A 16,533-nucleotide genomic window follows, 5' to 3' on the forward strand; every position below is an offset into this window, starting at 1 on the left:
AAACTGCACAAATTATAAACAATTCATGAAGATTCCAAATGTCTAAACAGTGATGGCGGGTGAAACCATTTGTTCCAGCTCCATCTTATGTTTTTATTTGTGAGACTTTGCAGAAATGAATGAATGCCAGAAATACGTAAGGAAGTTTTGTTACTGTTTGATGGTGTTTTACAAGATGGCAAAATTTTCATTTTTATGAAAAGTATTTCTAATTTGATCCCTCAAGCAATGTTTTAACAAGAGCTATATAATCTCATATATGCGGGATTTATTATAGTGCTGGTAGAAGTTTTGCATCTTCTGCTTTGTCCTATAAAGAAGCACTATGATTAAATTCAACTTCTACTTGGTCAGTAGAATTTACTCTTTGCCCATATTGGAGCTATTGAGAAACAAAAAGAATAAGAAATATTGGTCCTTTTGGAAAAATTGACCAAAGATACTGATATTAATCAGAATGACAGCTTTTCTGTTTTTTGTTACATGATCATTTTGAGATTGTCAGGACAAGCAATTAGTTTTTCTTTATGACACATGTTTAAATTGATCTAGTTTCTTCTTAGTGAAAATCACTCTTAGACGTAAGAAAGTCAATATTTTCAAAAGTGGCTCACTTGGCCTGGTGTTCCATTAGCTGGGAGTGACAGGGAAAGATATCAGAGAACTTGAGTATCAGTGACAAGTGCTTAGCCTTCCAGTGGAAATGAAATCATTATATAGTTTTGTCTGACTTTACCATTAAACCTTTATTTAAGTCTTATGATTAGGTGTCTATTGTAAATAGGAGAGTTTATAAATAGTTTCGTTTACCTGGTAAATAGCATAATGTTAAATACCTGGAAAGAAAAAATATGTATATATATAAATTCACTTGTTCTCAGAGAAAATTGTATTACAATATAATCAATATTTTAAAAAATCAGTAAATCAAGAGAGGTTCATACTTTGTGAAGACATCGGAAGACATAAAAATGTTAGTTTTAATAATTACCTGGATACTATTCAGTGAAAATAACAACAGCAAAAACTACTGATGCACAAAACAGAACTGATAAATCTCCAAAACATTATGTTGAGTGCAAGAAGCCTTACATGAAAGAGTACATATTGTATGATTCTATTTAACTGAAGTCTAGAACAGGTAGAACGAATTTATGACAGTAAAATAGAACAATAGTTGTTTCTAGGCAGATGGGCTGAGAATGGGCTGACAAGGAATGTGAGGAAACCTTCTGGGTTGACGGTAATATTCTACATCCTGATACAGGTTTGGGTTACATATACGTATGGCATTTGGAAAGAATCAGCAATGTACAGTTAAGATTTATGTATTTAATTTATATGTAAATTTTATCTCCAAAGAAAAATATAAATATTGAACTCTAGTTAATGATATGCATACTGAAGTGTTTAGGAGGAAGAATAGTGAAGTGCAATTTACTTTGAAATTCATTGAAAAGTTAGATGGATGGATGGATGAAAGGATGGAGAGATGGATAAATATGTGGTAAAACAAATATAGTATGATATTGATCATTGACTCTTGGTGGTGGCGCTATGGATGTGCACTGCACAAGTCTTACAACTTTTCTTATGTTTAAAATTTTTTATCATAGAAGCAAAGATGAGTTAACATTTTAAGTCTCTAAATATTGGTCAAATTTAAAGACATGTAATTGATGCTAGAAGTCAGAGAAATGTTCCTAACATTTAAAAACAATTTACGTTTTGTATCTCCAGAAATTGTAATCCCAGAAAAGTGTAATTCACAGTTTTTTCAAAGACCAAAATATATATAAAATTCTCATGACAGGAAATTTAACATTGTGGGTGAGGTCCTTTTTCCTCCATACTGTATTGTATATCTGTAAATCTCTTTCAAAAGACATTGGTCCCATTAATTTTAATTTTTTTTTTTTTTTTGCGGTACGCGGGCCTCTCACTGTTGTGGCCTCTCCCGTTGCGGAGCACAGGCTCCAGACGTGCAGGCTCAGCGGCCGTGGCTCAGGGACCTAGCCACTCCACAGCATGTGGGATCTTCCCGAACCGGGGCACGAACCTGTGTCCCCTGCATCGGCAGGCGGACTCTCAACCACTGCGCCACCAGGGAAGCCCTAATTTTAATTTTAATGCACTGAGTTTGCAAAGAGTAATGGTTCCCAAACTTGAGTATGCATCTGAATTACCCAAACAGCTTGTTGAGATACAGGTTACTGCCCTACCCACAAGTTTCTGATTCAAGAGGTCTGGAGTGGGGTCTGAGAGTTTGTACTTATAACAAGTTCCCAGGTGATCCTGATGCTCTAATTGGGCGACTCCTCTTTAAGAACCCTGGCATGGAGCCTATCCCTTTTTCCATCAGGAGGACCTATTGTTATCATGCCTTACTTTAAATAGCAAGAACATGTAAGAAAATCACCTCCAGGATTTTCATGAAATCAAGCACAAAAAGAACGAAAAGAAAGGAATGAGTTTTGTTAAGCCCCTTAGCCTTTTCTTCTTTTTCTTTTACATGTATTAAAAAATAATAATTACTAAGAATCTACCAGTTGTCTAAAGCAGTACAGAAAAAGTATTACAAAACAGATTTTGATATCTACTTTCCTACCTGAATTTGGCATATCCTCATGGCATAAAAACTATTTTGGTGACCAGTTTAATAAAACCAAAGGGACACATTTGTTATATATCCTCTTGTTCCACCCCTTCCATCAGATCTAGAGCCCCTGTACTGTAGCTGCATTGAACAAATTGTTCTAATCATGCTGCACTGAAATAGTTGACTTATTTATGTGCCTAATTTACTAGGATGCACAATTTTGTGATCAGATAGGTCATATTTGAATTGGTATCACTAATGCCTAGTACCTTGTTGTAAGTGAATGGATACAATGAAAAGCAGATGAGTAAAAATACTAATTCCTTAAATTCTCCAAAGCAAATATAGATTTTATTTAGACTTTGTAGTTGTTTGAAGTGAACCACGTTACTGCCTCCTTTCCCTTATAGCAAATATATGGTCATTGATTGCATGTAGTTGCCCCTTCTACCCACCCCCTGGGGAAAAAAAACCCAGCATGCTTCAGACTTTAAAGACTAATTTTGGGAGAATTAGATCAAGGAAGTATGTGCAAGTGACAACTGTATGTGTCTCAGGATAAGATTTCTCCTTAAGGATGAGAGGCCATTCATTTAGAAGGTAGTCTACGAAAAGTAATTTTCCTGCTGGGCTGTTGGTTGGGTTATAAAGTAGGTAATGAAGTTTTTGCTCCTTTGGTAAAACTGTTAGCCCTGCCAAGTGGTGCTGAAATAGCAACATTGGCAGGTTCAGTCTAATTCAGTCATCCAAAGTCACCAGACGGTGAAGTATTGGCCTGAGGAATCAGGGCATTGGGAATTCTTACCCAGGTGGAAACTGGTTGAAACCGTGGTTGTTTTAGCTGAAATGGAACTCACTTACACAAACATCTGGGCAAAGAGATATAAAGTGCCCCATTAGGAAGAAAACATTTTCTCTCTCAGATTTTTGGCAAAATGGCATTTCTTTCTGAATTCGATAGCAAAACATCCTCTGTGTAGCTGATGACCATTATGTCCTAATAAAAGTTAACTAGTTGACTCCTGGGGGGTGTTAGCTCTGTGGGAATTGTTCGGGTGTGGCTTCTGCGGGGAGCTCTCCAGGTAAGCTGGACTTTTTATCTCCTGAACTCTGAGAGCACATGTTGCCTGTGGGCACATGTCCTCCAGCTGGCAGTCTCACCTCGGGGCACAGGAGAGGGAGCAGCCCGCTCTGCTTGAGCTGGAGCAGAGATCACGGGACGCTCTGCTGTGAGCTTCTTGCTAACATTGATCCTGTATGTGTAAAGTCAAATTGTGAGTTTATTTAAAGCCCCCCAGTCCCTGGCTTTGGCAGCTGTCTATGTGGCTTATGGGACTTTAACCACAACTTTTTTCCTATACTTTTTAAAAAATGCCATCTTTCCTTAGATTTATAAAAATCTTGCTTTATATATATCTAAATTATTTTAATCAGGATTTTTTCTTATACTTTCAGATACTTTCTTACATATTCTTAAAAGGTATTTCTTATATACTTTCTTTTTTATTGAAGTATAGTTGATATATAACATGTAAGTTATAGGTGTACAATATAGTGATTCACAATTTTTAAATGTTATACTTCATTTATAGTTATTATAAAATATTTGCTGTATTCCCCATGTTGTACAATATATCCTTGTATATTATTTTATACCTAATACTTTGTACCTCTCAATCCCCTGCCCCTATATTTCCCCTTCCCCCTTCCTTCTCCCCACTGGTAACTACTAATTTGTTCTCTATATCTGTGAGTCTACTTCTTTTTTTGTCATATTCACTAGTTTGTTGTATTTTTTTAGATTCCATGTGTAAGTGATATCTTACAGTATTTGTCTTCGTCTGACTTATTTCACTTAGCCTAATGCCCTCCAAGTCCACCCATGTTGCTGCAAATGGCAAAATTTAATTCTTTTATTATGGCTGAGTAATATTCCATTGCATGTATATACCACATCTTTATCCATTCACCTGTTGCTGGACACTTAGATTGCTTCCATACATATATTCTTATATTGTAAAAAACACAAGAAGGGATGCCTTCTGTTCACCTCTAAAACTGTGTGGTATTAATTCATCGTTTCCTGAATGCCCAGAATCCCTTTTCCTCAATTGTTCTTATTTAGATCCCTGATTCATCATCTGAGTTGTATATATTTGGTGAAGTAATTTCATTTGTAAGTTAGGGAGCACAATGTCAAAAGTGTTTGTAGCTGGGTCCCTATCTTCCTTATGCCAGGCAACCCGCCACCCAAAGCTCCTCATTACCAGTGACAGCAGAATCAGAAGGTAGGGAAGATAGAAATCAAAGGCATGAAGTAAGAAGGCGGGGGTGGGTGGGTGGGAGCAGTTTGAGACCTATGGGAAGAGATTAGAGAATTTCAAGATGGCTACCTTTACCAAATTGCCCATTTTTGTAAATAGCAATTATTTTTGCATCATCTTTGTGAATGTGGCTGCTATATAGGGCCGTAAATAAAAGATGGTTTGAATGGTGCCATTTAGACTTTTGCAATGCGCAACTTAAACAACTGTCATTGACATCCCTGTTTCTGGAAGACATGTTGTAGAGCTGCTCTGTGTTTACTGCACACTAGCTCTTTGCAAGTTCTCAAAAATTCTTTACTGGGCCTTGGTAAAGAGTTGGGAAGAGAGTGATAGAGAATCTATGGGGTTTTGAGGAAGAATTCCAATCTGGAGATCCAGAGAGCCAGGATACCGTGAGATATATGGGGTTAATAGTAAGAATATAACAGGGGCTTCCCTGGTGGCACAGTGGTTGAGAGTCCGCCTGCCGATGCAGGGGACACAGGTTCGTGCCCCGGTCCGGGAAGATCCCACATGCCGTGGAGCGGCTGGGCCCATGAGCCATGGCTGCTGAGCCTGCGCATCCGGAGCCTGTGCTCCACAACGGGAGAAGCCACAACAGTGAGAGGCCCACGTACCACAAAAAAAAAAAAAGAATATAACAACTTGAAAATTTAAAAGGGTTTGTCTCGTATTATTCTGTGAGTGCTTTTAATTGTAATTCTGAATACACACACCCCCACCACCACCATCATCACCAAAGCAATTTAATTCCTTCCACCTATCTTGTCTGGCATGCCATCATGCACTGCAGAATGGGCCCGGACTTCCCTTTTCTTCGAAACCATCTTGCACAGACTTTCCTTCTGATGGAAGGTTATTCAAGTATCTTGCCATTACAGCACTTGTAGAAGTAGTTTTTATAATACCCAATATTATTTGATTAATAGCAATATTTAATCTTCATTCTCCTTAAAATATTTAACTGAAGGTGCTGTGCTTTTCTTGCTATGGAAAATTTCTAGTCATGTCACTGGCTTTCAGGTGGTTGTTATTGGTAAGAAAAGCCATGTTATAAACTACAGATTACACATTTCTACTGAATGATCAGGAACAACTGAAGACACTTGTCTAATTGCCTTGGCCACTCCTTTTACCTTGTGGCTATCACAGAAAAATTAATGTAATTCCATATGGTTTTCTTTCTCCTTCTAACATCTTTCCTTGGATCATGGTACCAGGACAGGTAGAGTCATGTGAGCACCACTGTTATATGATACCTTTTTCACTCGCTAAGAATTAAAACAAATGTTAAATTATTGCCAAGTCCCATGTTAAAATTATGGTTTGTATAACTTAGCATTATAGTTCAGTTAAACACAATCTATGCCATCAGCTGTGATTTTGGGGGGAAACTTTTGAATGTGTTATCAGACAGTAACTGCCCTGTTTAATACATACACTTGAGACGTGACATATTGATAGTTCCTTAATTAGCTGCTCTGATCATGAAGGCATTGGAATGTTTCCACTCGCAAGCTAACTGTCTGAGAAGAACACAGAATACATCTGAAACTTAGAAAGTTCAGTTCTTGGAGCATAGTAATGCCTGAAAAGGACTTGCTGCTTTTATATATGTACCATTTGTTTAATGGTGAATAATAATATTAGGCACTATTAAAACTACTTTCACCAGTGCTGTAATGGCAAGATGCCTGAATGTCCTCCCGTCAGGAGAGTCTGTATAAGGTGATTACAGAGGTGAGGAAAATTTGGCTTATTCTACAGGGGCATTATGATAAACCAGAGAGATTCAACCACATTGAAGTGTTGTTCTGTTTTATTGCTGGCTCATATCCCATTGTATGGATAAGCCATAATTTTTTTATCCATTCAACTGGTGATGGACATTTAGGTTCTTTCCATTTTGGTGCTGCTTTGAATATCTGCACACAAGTCTTTGCATAAACTTATATTTTCATTTTTCCTGAGTAAATACCTAGGAATGAAATTGATGGGTTATTTGGTAACTGACCAACAGTTTTCACCAGTGGTGAAACTTCATGAAACATTTAACATTCACACTCAAAATGTATGAGAGCTCCAGTTGCTCCAAATTCTGCATAACACTTGTTATTGACAGTCTTTTCATTTGTGCCATTCTTAATGTGTATGATATCCCTCACTGTGGTTTTAACTTGCATTTCCCTGAAGACTAAGGATGTTGACCAGGAGTTGATAAACTAGGACTGGGTGGCCAAATCTAGCCAACTGCCTATTTTTATAAATATAGTTTAATTGGAACACAAACATGTCCATTGATTTACATAATGTCTATAGCTGCTCTTGTACTACAATGGCAGAGTTTAGTAGTTGCAGTAGAGAACATCTGGTCTGCAAATTCTAAAATATTTACTATTTGACCCCTTACTGAAAACATCTGACAACCCTCATGTCATCTTTTCATGTGCTTCTTGGTTATCATATATTTCCTTTAGTGAAGGATCTATTCAAGCTTTTGCCCTTTATTCTTAAATGTTTTGTTGTCTGATTGAGTAGAAAATATTCTTCTAAATATTCTGGATGCAAGCCTCTAATTGGTAAATGTACTGCAAATGTTTTCTGCCAATCTACAGTTAGCCTTTTCTTTTTCTTATTAGTCCCTTTAAAGTTCAAAACTAAAATCCGATCAAGTCCAATTTATCATTTTTTAAAGCCTATGCTTCACATATCATATCTGAACTGATGGAAACTGATTTAATTATTTTGATGTCTGAGAAAATTTGATTTTGTATAACAAAATAAGTGACTGAACAAGTATACAGGTTGGCAATGTAAATAGAATGTGTGTAAAAAAAGAGGAACATACTATGGGTTTATAGAAAAGAATAGGGTTTATTCTTTTAATCCTGAAACAAGTGAATCATTATTTTATTGACATCACTATTATAGCTATTCTTTTACTTAATATATTATGGAAATAATTGCTAATCTGATTATTCTCAAACTTGCTATTTACTGTTTTACAACACTGAGAGCTTAGAGGCTAAGGCATTTACTGCTACTACACTAATAGATATTTTTTACTTTTAAGAAGAGAACTTTCGTGTTTTGCAGTTTTTCTATTGAAGTGGTTTTATCAACATGACCAACTTCATATCAGCAATTTAGACCGCATTCTGAAATATTTTGGAAAGTGTTAAGATAACCTGAAGAGAAATTAGCCATGAAAGAGTTTCTCCTCCTAAATGGGTTGTGATGGTAACTCCTTTCTCACAGATCAGTGACTGGATGTCCATGGTAGTTTAGCTGGCTTAGCTAAGTGCCTTGTGTTTGGGCTATGTTTCTTTACAGAGTTTTATTGACACTGACCACAGGCACTCAGAATTCTGGGGTCAACATTAAATATCTGCTCAGCACCTGTGCCTGTAGCAATAGCAATAGCAACCTGACTCCTCTGGTTGATCCAGAGGGTTCTATGAACTTGTAGTGCTCTACCTTTTGTCTGATTTTCTCATCTCACTACCTTCCTCACTGTTTTCAATGCCACAGGGCATGTATTTTCTTTTAAAAATTAAATGGGGATTATTTCTAATTTTGTTTTGAAAGGGATTTTTTTTCTTTTAAAATTTCACAACACCCTTGGAAATATTTAGAGATACCCTAGGGTGTTGCAAACAGAGGATTAGAAACAACTGTCATAGTTCCAAAGTTCTACTTTGCCAACATGCAATCTTTTTTTTCAGCCGTTCTAGTATTGCTTTCCTGAAATGCTCACATTCTTCATTTTCTCTCACTCTTGATTAGTATAGGCTTTGTTTCTCATATAGGATGCAATAAAATATTCTTCCAGTAATCTTATTTCTCTGTACTCCTGGGCTTTCCTGGGTGATATATATGCCACTTTACTTATCAATGTTTTACTAGTTAAGCTTGTACCATGTTGTACTTTTTTTTATTATCTCTATCTTAAGTCATTCACCTGAGGTCTTCGCACTAACTGTTGAAAGATAACTGTTATTACATGACTAGTGTTCCAGGCCTTTAAGCCAGAATTACTTGGAGTGAAGATAAATTTATCAAAGATGAACAATTATTATAGAATGCACTGAGATATACCTTAAAATACTGGGGAAATTGTTTAAGAATGTAAAATTGAATACTAGTCCAAACATTCATTTGAAGGGACACTTGAGGAACTTATTCAGATGAAAAGGACAAAAAAATTACTTAACCATTTTGCTGAGCTCTGAAAGTGTCAGTAGGGTCATAACTGAGTGAGCAAAGGGGTATTGAGGGAATCCATGCTGGGTGACAATGTGAGCATATGTGTAGGGCCAGGGCCTCGTATGCATTGCAGAATGTGAGAAGATTTATACTGGCCAAAGAGAAATGAGCGATGTTGAGAAGTAACAAATAGAAAACTAATAAGGACTTACTGTATAGCACAGGGAACTCTACTCAGTACTCTGTAACGGCCTACATGGGAAAAATAATCTAAAAAAGAGTGGATATATGTATATGTATAGCTGATTCATTTTCCAGTATACTAACACAATGTTGTAAATCAACTATTCTCCAATAAAATTTTTTTTAAAAAAGACAGAATTCATGTGTAGCAAGATAATAAAGGGATTTGAGTTCCTAGATCCAGTAAGGAACTGAGATGAGAGTCTCAATATACTATTAAATTTGTGATGCTGTTTTGAGAAAAGATTTGTTTGTGTGCTTTTTTCTTTCTCAGGACTTTTAAAAGTTTAGCTCTAGAGAGTAGTATGAATTGGAATTTTGGAGAAAGTAGGTCAGATAAATGCTAATATATTCAGAAAGTTACATGATGTTGATGTATTTATTGACATAAATTATTAGCAAAAGGGAGAAAGACTGGAGTCATGAAAATTCTGGGCAGAGGAAGCAAGAACACTTCCACTTTTGTTAGTCAGTAGTTCTGTTTACAACCTTCCTTTTTCTCAGTTGGTACAGCCATCCTTCCTACTTTCCAAGGGGGGGAATAACATGGTACATCAGGCCATAGTCTGTGAGCAAAGGTCTAATGTGATGATGCTGTGAGTCTTGACTCTTAGCCCAAAAAGAGTGCAACCTAAGTTCATGAAGATTCCTAATCTCTTCTTCCTAACAAGGTGTTGGAAAGAGGCCAGCTGTTTTTTGATTTATTGTAAGACCTGATAACCTTATAAGGTAGCAGAATATTAACCCTAGATTAACTGTAGGGTTAATCTAGGCACATAACTAAGAAGGGGAAAATTGGCTTGACCAAAATCTGTGTTATATATGTGAGATTATCTGTCTGTCTATCTATGATTTTGATAAGGTGATATATATATATCACCTTATCAAAATCTTATAAAGTTAGGACAAAACATTATCAGTTAACATCAATTTCAGCATTATGGTATGGGGGTTAGCTACTCCTTACTCATTTGGGTCATGACAAAGTTCTCAATAAAAATGAGAGCAGGAAGTCCAGCCTAGCGAGAACCTAAGATGCGGTTTTGACGCTGAACTTAATCTGCAGACTGATAGAGGTGTGGCTGCCCTCAATTTAGTCATTTGTCCTATAAGAGAATTGGACTAGGTGAGCTGGGGATGAGTCTCCCTCAGACTTTTGGATAAGCTGCTCAGTGTCTCTGGGTTTTTTGCCACAAGTGTAGCAATAGCAGTCAGAGAACCAAGAAGTTATAGAAATTTTATCAAATTCTTGGGAAGTACAAAGTACTATGCACATACCTGGAAATAGTACTGACTGCTAAAGTAAGAGAGTGGTTCCCACAGCCTGGTCTCCAAGACGTGTTGTTTTTATTGCTTCAAAGGCCTAATGGAATTCTTCTATGTGGCTGTATTGAGGTCACCCAGGATGACTTTTTACTGGAATAGTATAAATTTAGAGTGATAGCTTTGGGAAACACATGCTATTTAGAGGTCCTGACTGGTATATATACAATATAAGTCTTTGATTAATGAGAAATAGACTGAATTATTAAGTTGGTAAATACAGTCTTCCCAATAGGTAAAATATTTTTAAAATATGAATTCCCAGTGAAAGAAAGAAAGAAAATAATTGAAGTCCACAATCTCTTATCTAAAACTCTCAGAGCCAGACTTGTTTTAGAATTCAGAAAATCTTTGGATTTTAGAAATGTACTAGGATGCCTAGACCATGTATTAAGTAACCTGTTCAGTGAGGTCTTGATCAGCACCCTTTAATTAAGCACATTTAAGTATAGGAATTAAGATTCCTATAATTAGAATCTAGGAAAATGGTACAGATGAACTTATTTGCAAAGCAGAAATAGAGTCACAGATGTAGAAAACAAACTTATGGCTACCAAGGGCGGAAGTGGGGGTGGGATGAATTGGGAGATTGGGACTGACATGTACACTACTATGTATAAAATAGATAACTAATGAGAACCTACTGTATAGCACTGGGAACTCTACTCAATGCTCTGTGGTGAGCTAAATGGGAAGGGCATCTAAAAAGAGTGGAGATAGATAGATAGATAGATGATAGATAGATAGATAATTCATTCACTTTGTTGTACAGCAGAAACTAACACAACATTGTAAAGCAACTATACTCCAATAAAAATTAATTTTAAAAAAGATTCCTATAATTAAACATGTGAGTAAGTCACACTGACTATTCAGTGAGATTAAAGAAAGACTAAGTGGCCTCATAACAGTTCAGGTTGAGTTTTGTTGCCAACTTAGTTTGACATGAACTTACGAAAACCTAACAAAGCTTTTTGGATTTCTAAACTGTGACTAACGGGCTTTGGATGGACCTGATTAAGTAACCAATTATCGAGCAGTTACTGTGTACCAGCTTTAAGATATTGCCATTTGCACTAACCTTTGTAAACAACCTGTCAAAGTAGACATCGTTATCCATAATTTACAAATCAAGAAAGAAGGCTCAAGCACAGGTTAGTGAGCAGCCAGGGCACACTTATAAGTATATGGTAGAGCTGCAGTTTGGACCCAGCTCCTTCTGGCCCCAAATAATAATAATAATAATGCCTTGAAAATATAGAGTTTCTCTGCTTACTCTGCAGTCTCTCTGGGGAAGTTCACCCAATAATCATTTATAAACTAAAGACACCCCGATGGATCTGGACCCCATTTGTGAGCATCACACTTAGATAGTCAACTTACTGTTGGAAATGTCCAACAGTAAGTTGACTATCAGTGAGACAACAGTCAGTTGTCTCACTGACCCAGTGAACTCCAAATGGAACTAATCATCTTTCTTCTCAGCCCTGCTCCTTTTAGAATCCCTTATTCTACTATCTCAGTTACCCCTAAGACAAAACCCACCCACTTCCCTCCCTTTCCAACTCTGTTAATCACTAAGTCCTGCGAGGATACTGCTGGAGACCAGCACTGAGGAAGCTGGGGGTTTTAAAGTGCAGTAATTCAATTTACCGATAAGAAATTTCAGATCCTTTCACCATTCCCAGATAGGATGTATAAAATGAAGGTTCTGACCAACTGTGGATAGCCAAGGTAGCCTTAAATCCCATTTACCTGCTCAATTATAAACTACAAAATATTAAACCCTAAGATTTTACTTTGTATTCTAGACTGCTTTTGCTTTATATGTTATTAAGTCTGTTTTCTTTGATCTCAAAATTACCTGTATTTTAGCTGTTTTGGTGGGTGTGCTGTGATCTTGAGTAGCTAGATATCACGATTTCCAATAACAATGCCTCTAGCCAGTAACAATGCCTCTAGCCAGTAACTTTGGATGCTAAAGAGGTGAAGTAACAGCCACCTATATTTTTGTTTCCATCTTTAGGTAAAAGGCCAAACCTGAAGGTCCACATCAATACCACAAGTGACTCCATCCTCTTGAAGTTCCTGCGTCCACACCCTAATGTAAAACTGGAAGGTTTTCTCCTGGGATATGGAAGCAACTTATCACCAAACCAGTACTTCCCTCTTCCTGCGGAAGGGAAATACACTGAGGCCGTGGTTGGTAAGATCTTTGGGTTTCAGGCATAGGAAGAAGAGGTAAAAAGGTAATGGGTGTTATATGATACATAAATCTCGAAGCATCATTCTTTCTATACCCTCAGCCGAACGAAATGCCATAATTACAAAACATCTTCATAATTGTTGTAACCCATAGCACAATTATTTACATTAAAAAATATGTAATGCATACCCTGCTTATATTGCAGAAATAATCAACTTCATTGCCATTATACCTACAGTCCCTGACCACATAACTAAACTTGCACAGGGAAAAAAACTAGCTAAAATACCTTAAATCTCTGTAACATAGCTTGTTTATGTGGATTAATTTTCCTCCCTACTATGTCTTTACTTTCTTCTGGTGGAAAATACCATCTACAGCTTTCTGGGTGTCTATTCATGCCAAGCTACCTTTAAAAAGAAAAGACAGTGTGTTACATTTAAAAATTTTTAGGGTATTTCAGACAAAAAGATTAAAGTTTGTATTTGTGTTATGAAATTTTAAATTTCTTTGAAAATATTTTTAATCACATTAAAATGTAATTTGAGAATGTAGGTACCTTCAAGCCATCTCCAGAAAAATTATTTGCAAATAAAAGGTTTTTAAAGGATAACATTTTTTTAAAAAGGGATCATCTATTTAAAATGCTGTCAAAGGCTTCCTGAATAGCCTAAGATAAGATTTATATTTTGATCCACTGTTAGGATTATTGCTAAACAGTCTTTTCATGAACTTCCAAAGTTTAATTCTATAACTTGAACTACTGTAGACCAGATCTGACATTCATGCATATATGTAGCAATGTTGAAGATGAATCTATTTTGTCCTGCAGCCCTTTGTTCTCATAGAGAAGTCTCTGTTGTACTTTAAAATTAGGCAAGCGGGCTTTCCTGGTGATGCAGTGGTTGAGAGTCCACCTGCTGATGCAGGGGACACGGGTTCGTGCCCCGGTCCGGGAAGATCCCACATGCCGCAGAGCGGCTAGGCCCGTGAGCCATGGCCACTGAGCCTGCACGTCCGGAGCCTGTGCTCCGCAACGGGAGAGGCCACACAGTGAGAGGCCTGCGTACCGCAAAAAACATTTATAAATAAATAAATAAATAAATAAAATTAGGCAAGAGAGTAACATTATTAATTATAAATGTCTGGACTGAATTTTACATAAGATAAGCACTTTAAAGCAGACACATTACAGTTTGTAACCCTTCAAAATTTGAGAATTAGGCACTTTGACAAATGTAACAACACTAACCTTGACCATATAAACCATAAGGAATTTGAAAATTTGCAAATATTTCCCCACCATATTCACCCTCCACTATAAAAATGACTGGAAGCTGTATACGTACCCGTAAACAAGCGGAAACAGATCTACTGCTCCTTTACTTGTTGAGCATTAGAAGTAATATTTTACTTATGATAATTTTTTATCCTTGGTAATATAGATTGCAAATTTGGTCAGTAGTAAACATCCTTTCCCTATGATGTGGAAGGCATTCAATCCTAAAGTGATAGAAGTCAGATTGCTAATGAAAAATATGTGTAGAAAACTATAAAGAAAATTTCTACCACAGATATACCAAGCTTTCACTAATTCAGTGATGAGGGATGATCAAATAGACTAGGTACCTTTTTATTTCTTTACAATTATTTTCATTCCTTAAAACTTTTTATTATGAAAAAATTCAAACATATAAGGAGAGGGAAACCTGTAATTACCCTCATGTCTCATCATGCAACTTAAATACATAGCACTGTTTTGCTAATCTCTTTCCATGTATTCTTCACACATGCTATTTTTAGGGGTATTTAAAAGTGTAACTAGATATCATATTTGTAAAATTTATGAACACCTCAGTATGCACCTCTAATAGATAAGAAATAATTTTAATAATGCCTTGCTTTTATCACATTATAACAATAATCCCATAATATATTTTTATACCTAGTCCGTGTTTAAATTTCTCTGGTGATCTTTAAAAATGCTTCTTAGAGTTGTTTCTTTTTTGAATCAGGATCCTATATGTTCTATATGTTAGATTTGGCTGTTAGGTCTCATTAGTCTCTTTTATTCCATAACAGTCCTCTCTCCCTTCCCTTTTTAAATGTCATTGATTTGCTGGAGAAATTGGATTAGGCATCCTGGTTCACCTTCTGTATTTAACTGACTGCTTCCATGTCTTTTTGAACTGGCTCCTCTATCCCTGACTTTCCTGTGAAAGATATTTAGATTTGGGTTAAGCATTTGGGGAGAAAGAATACTTTATAGATGGTATGATTTATTTCCTAATAACTCCCAAAGAGGTACATAATGGCTGGTGTCATACTTAGTGATGTTTAAAGCAGTTTGGTGTGTTTAGGTGGCCTCAGCCTGATCCCTCCATTATAAAATTCATCATCAAATTTTCACTTAATGGTTTTAGCATCTATCAATGCTCATTGCCCAGATGCATTATTTTATACAGAGGTTGTAAAATGGTAGTTTGGTAGTTTTACATTCTAGATAGAATCTAATTCTATCATTTCTTCTGTAATTTTTAGCTGAAATTCTACATTAAAGAATTTTATTTACTTTTTCACGTTTCTTATCTAGTGTTTTAGGAAAGACAGGATAAATTCTCATCGTGATAAATTGATGCCTGGAAATCTGCAGTGGTGACCAATGATGTTGTTTGTTTTATAATCAGTAAGAATGCATTGGTTATTTTGCATTGATTTTTAGATATTTAATGATTTTTAATCAATATATCACTTATCCACCCCTTATGATTCTTTTCATTGTCTAGCTTAAATATGGTTGGTAGTGAACTCTGGTTCACTATTAAACTGTTAACTTTTTAAAGTCAAAGTTTATGTCTTATTTGGTTATTCATAGCAGGATGACCTACATTGTGTAGATAGGTAATAAATATTGTGGCACTGAATGGAACAGAGTCAAGTCTGTGTAGAATATTTAGGCTGGAGGAGGCCATGAGAGATTGTCTAGTCTAGGCCATTGTCATCAGGCTAATATATATCTAAACCATTCTAGAATAGATCACTGTGTACCTTAAAGATCTCTAAGCACAAAGCTTCCCAAACTTCTCCTGGAAGGCTATTGCAAGCAGCATTTTTAAAACTCTTACCTTATCCTTTAGATCAATGTGCTCTTTTTATTTATCTCCTTTCTCTTCTAGTATTCTGGTAGAAAAGGAAAAAAACATTCCTCTTAGATATTTCCTTTTCCATCTTTCTTTATGCCAAGGAATCTGTGTGCTTCTACTTTTATTACTTCAAAATGGACTTGCATTTCCAAATTAAATGTTATCCTCTGGTTGCTTAAATTGATTATTTACAGTCTTTTTTAATGATTATGATTGTAGTAATGGCTCTTAAATGATTAAACAGCTGTGTATTAGTTTTCAATTGCCACTATAACAAATTACCATGAACATGGCGGCTTAAAACATCACAAATTTATTATCTTATAGTTCTGTATGTCAGAAGCCCAATGTGGGTCTCTCTAGGCTAAAGTCAAGGCTGTAGGCAGGGCTGCATTCCTTTCTGGAGGCTCTGAGGGGAGAACCTGTTTCCCTGCTTTTTTGCAGCTTCTAGAGGGGCCCACATTCCTCTTCTACTTTCAAATCTAA

General features: G+C 36.2%; 1 protein-coding gene across 1 annotated transcript in view; it reads left to right on the forward strand.

Annotated features, from left to right (window-relative positions):
* Nucleotides 1-16,533, forward strand: part of ABI3BP (ABI family member 3 binding protein) — a 258,261-nt gene that overhangs the window by 46,423 nt on the left and 195,305 nt on the right. Inside the window, exon 2 of the mRNA XM_079921882.1 lies at nucleotides 12,725-12,904. Coding sequence (XP_079778008.1) covers nucleotides 12,725-12,904 — 180 coding nt within the window. The remainder of the gene's footprint in view (nucleotides 1-12,724; nucleotides 12,905-16,533) is intronic.

Source organism: Stenella coeruleoalba (genome assembly GCF_951394435.1).
Source record: "Stenella coeruleoalba genome assembly, chromosome: 5".
Taxonomy (NCBI): domain Eukaryota; kingdom Metazoa; phylum Chordata; class Mammalia; order Artiodactyla; family Delphinidae; genus Stenella; species Stenella coeruleoalba.